The sequence below is a fragment of the Morone saxatilis genome, unplaced genomic scaffold (genome assembly GCF_004916995.1).
Source record: "Morone saxatilis isolate NCDOM2014 unplaced genomic scaffold, NCSU_SB_2.0 Contig15, whole genome shotgun sequence".
Taxonomy (NCBI): domain Eukaryota; kingdom Metazoa; phylum Chordata; class Actinopteri; family Moronidae; genus Morone; species Morone saxatilis.
In genome coordinates, this window is record NW_023339707.1 from 25,690,077 (window position 1) to 25,694,081 (window position 4,005).

Sequence of the window (4,005 nt, forward strand, 5' to 3'; positions counted from 1 at the left end):
TGCCAAAATTAAGAGTTGTCAGCAATCAAATCAAAGTGGCTGACTGTCAAAGATGAGACCTTTGCACCATATATCACAGAGCAAACACCATCAACTGCAACAACCCTAGCATGAGTGATTAATTCAAAATGAGAAGGAACCTGTTCTGAGAGTCAAACAGTCTCACCAGGTGCTTGCCTAGATGAAGCTACAAAGTGCTGAATAAAATCCCTTGAGAAATCTAGGATGTTCCTTTGGGTGAGGTCAGCATGTATAATGTAATCCTGTTGACAATTATGTCAACTCTGATGGTCAGAGTCTCTGACAACCTGCTGTTTAAATTAAGCAATGAAACATTTCAGTCATAAAGGGAAGTCCTTTGACCTGGAATTTTTAGCTTCTATTCAAGTTGCTCAATAAATGCAGCAATCAGGAACAGATATTTGCTCCAAGTTTCACTTTGGCTGTATTACTACTGTATGCATGTGTGTGTGTGTGCGTACGTGCGTGCACTGGAGGTTCCAGTAAAGACTATTTAAAAAGTAGTCTAATGGTGGGAGAGTGTCTTTGTGGAATCCCTTCAGTGTGTTAATGCCAGTGTTCCTCCCTTCAGCTCCTGTTTCCCTGAATCCTGTGACTCACACACAGTCTTACGGACAAAAAGCACTTTGAACTTCCTATAATCAGCATTCACTGTTGAACAAACCTTGTGAAAAGCAGCCATACTATTTTGACCCCACAGAGTACTAATGAAACTCGGATGGTAGTATCCTCTTCACTCATTTCCAGAACTTAAGAAATTACCTTCCACACTAAGGCCTTTTAAGGCCTTCAAACTAGACCCCACAGAGTTGGCAGAGTCTAGCTGTAGCTTCCTGTAAAGGATTTCAGAGTGACTAAAACAAAAATCCAGCAAAGATATGAGGAAGGGTGGGGAGGGAGTGAGGGGGAGCCGGGTGGAGAGACGAAGGAATGAGGAAGAAACGGAAGCAGCAGAGGGGAGTCCAGGGGAAAGACAGGATAACAAGGGAAAATCCCTGCTCTTTCCCCTGGGTCTGTCCTTGTACACTTGCATTCCTGCAAAATGAGTGAATCAACATGAAGGAGGTGAAAAGATTAGAGAAGAGAGGAGGTTTTTTGGGCATGAATAATGGCCCCAAGCTGTAGGCAGTGCCAAACACAAAGAAAGGTGATGGCAACGAAACAGAGGCTGTTCTTCTCCTGTGAACACTAGGAGGTAAAGCCAGTTCGTTGCCCAAAAAAACATCACACGTTCTTACGTCAGTGTTGTTGACAGTTACACTGATAACATCAGTCAGTTCATCAGTTATGGTTAGGAATCCTAAATTCTCTTAAGATATATGCAGCGAGAAATATGAAAAAAGAGACAGTAGTGAGTGAGCGAGACAGAGAAACAGCGCGCGCGCGAGAGAGAGAGAGAGAGAGAGAGAGAGAGTCACTGTACACCTTTCTGTCTCAGTGTGTGAGCACGGGAACCTCCTGTAACTCTCTCTCACACACACACACACACACACACACACACGCGGAGGGTTGCTGATATTTCCTGCTGGAACAATCCGCTGTTTTGGGGACTACTTTGCGCGGTTGTGAGCGCTGCGGAGGTTTCGTGCAGCCCGCTGACATGCAGCACAACCCGGCAGTGAGTGTGTGAGCTGCTGCAGGTTGAATGTAAAGTTTGGACTCCAGCTGCTGCATGTGAGGAGGAAACTTTCTGACACACACAGAGAGGAAGAGAGAGAGAGAGAGGAAGAGGAGAAAGTTTGTAGCTGTTCGCTGTTTTCTTGTTGTTGGTGGTGAAGCAGCTGCAGGATGTCTGACTCTGCCTCCAGTTTCCTTCACATCGGGGATATCGTGTCCCTGTACGCCGAGGGGTCAGTGAACGGCTTCATCAGCACCCTGGGGTGAGTCCACTGTCACTGACACACACCTGATCACCTGCAGCTCCACTTTTACTCAAAGTCCTTCACGTTTTCTGCCCCTTTATGCTTCAACTGCCCCACATTACTGCACTACACTGTAAAAAGGTTAGTTTCAGGGTTAAAAAACTGTCAGCTGTGGTAAAAGGATGTTAGTGCTGCTGATTTCATGATTAAAGATTACTGCATTAAATACCATATTAATCTGTATCTGTATTCAAATATTAGTTATGGTGGTTTTCTGTGCAATTTACAGTAAAAAAAGAGAACTTTATTCCATAATAAACCCTTTAAAATGCTGTATAAATATAGGTTTTGCCATCAGATATGACTGCTTTACTGTATTTAACCTGTTTAGAGTTAAATATTTGTACATTAAATGAAGATGTATCATTATAACAGATAATAAACATGCAAGAACTATTTAAAAAGTCATTAGACTTCCAGTGTGTGACCCTGTGGAGGGGCCCGACCCCTATGTTGGGAACTTAAAATCAACTGATACACTTTATCAGATTCTGATTATTAGTAATAAAGGAAACCAATAACAGATATTTACAGTAAAAATTAAAATCTTAGTGTCGACATTTCTAATAACCATGAGTGGAGTGTAACTAAGTACTTACGTACAGGTTTGAGGTATTTGTACTTGAGTATTTCCATTTTATGCAGCTTGGTACTTTCACTCTGCTATATTTTATCGTTTAATCAACTACTTTTATTGTAAAACTTCTTTTGCAGATTCACTTTATTTGTTTATGATTAATAGTTTATTCACCATATTTAAAATATTTGCTATTATTATGAATATTATTTGGTATAAATGACAAAATCAAGTTTACATGGAGCAAACGTGAAATGGAAATATTAATAAATACGTCCACGACCATAAAATGTAACACAATAATGCACATTTACATTATTAATATAAAGTATAAACTAATATTACTGTATTATAACAGACCTTTATCAGACAGAGCTGTGGACGGGTGACACTACTGAGGCGACTGTACTGCATTATTATATTAATTTATGTTATTGGCAATCAGATAGAGGATCTGATAATGATCCAGGCTGATAATCGATCTGTTCCTGGTTCATTTATATTTACTTATAAACCTTTTCTATGTGGATTGTTCCGAAATGACAACGCAAAGCTACTCAGGAGGCTTTAAAGAATATTTAAAGTCCAGTTGAAATAAAAAGATTAATTTTAATCCTCAATTATATTGTTCCCCTATTTAACAATGAATGACAAAAACAACAACAACAAAACAACTTTTAGCGACACAGAGCTTAGATTAATCAGTGAGCTCTGCTATCTAACAGCATGGCTAGCTAGCAGAGCTCACTGATTACTGTACAAACACAACTTTATCAGTGATTTGGGTGAAACTGGATCATATTTTATGGAGATATATATTGTCTGGTTTTCTCTACGACATCCTCCGGCTGCTCTGCCTCAACTCCGCTAACAGCTAACGTAGCTGAGCCTTACGAGTCCTGGAAAGTCCTGGGTTTTACATCAGGGGCCACAGAGGGGATCTAACACTCACTCAGCTCTCTGCCTGACCGAACTCGTCTACTTACAGCAGGTTGATGCCTGTAAAGCTTCAGTTTAAAGAGGTTAAAGTTACAGCAGCACCTACAGGCTGCAATGTCCATTACAAGTGTTGGACAGAACAAAGATCCTGATGGTCAGATCAATCGTGTAAAGGTTGTCCTGAGGGTGGCGCTAGAGGAAAGGCTTTGGGGAGCAGGATTGTCCTTAATGAACAAGGAAGGAAGTTTTGGAGACATTAACATTAAGGGTCCCACGAGTCCTGGAAAACATGGAAAACTTTACCAAAATGACCAATAATTGATGTTATCATGGAAGGTTCTGATAGTAGTTTAGCTCCTGGCTCAGATCGCCTACATAAACCTGTTTTGAAACTCAGCTGTTTGTTTAGCAGACGTGTAACGGAAAAACCCTCCTTTTCCATTTCGGGGCCCGTATCAGTCGGTCTTCCTGTTAACACTGGCTGCGAAGGGAAACGGACTTGCACTGATCTTTTCCACGTGGAGGCCTACCGGTGAATTATATGAC

The 4,005-nt window shown here is 41.1% G+C and overlaps 1 protein-coding gene across 1 annotated transcript in view; it reads left to right on the forward strand.

Moving 5' to 3' along the window:
- Window positions 1–1,507: 1,507 nt before the first annotated feature.
- Window positions 1,508–4,005, forward strand: part of LOC118324842 (inositol 1,4,5-trisphosphate receptor type 3-like) — a gene marked incomplete at its 3' end in the record, with an annotated part of 15,503 nt that continues 13,005 nt past the window's right edge. The window contains 1 exon segment of the mRNA XM_035657319.1: window positions 1,508–1,901. Coding sequence (XP_035513212.1) covers window positions 1,810–1,901 — 92 coding nt within the window.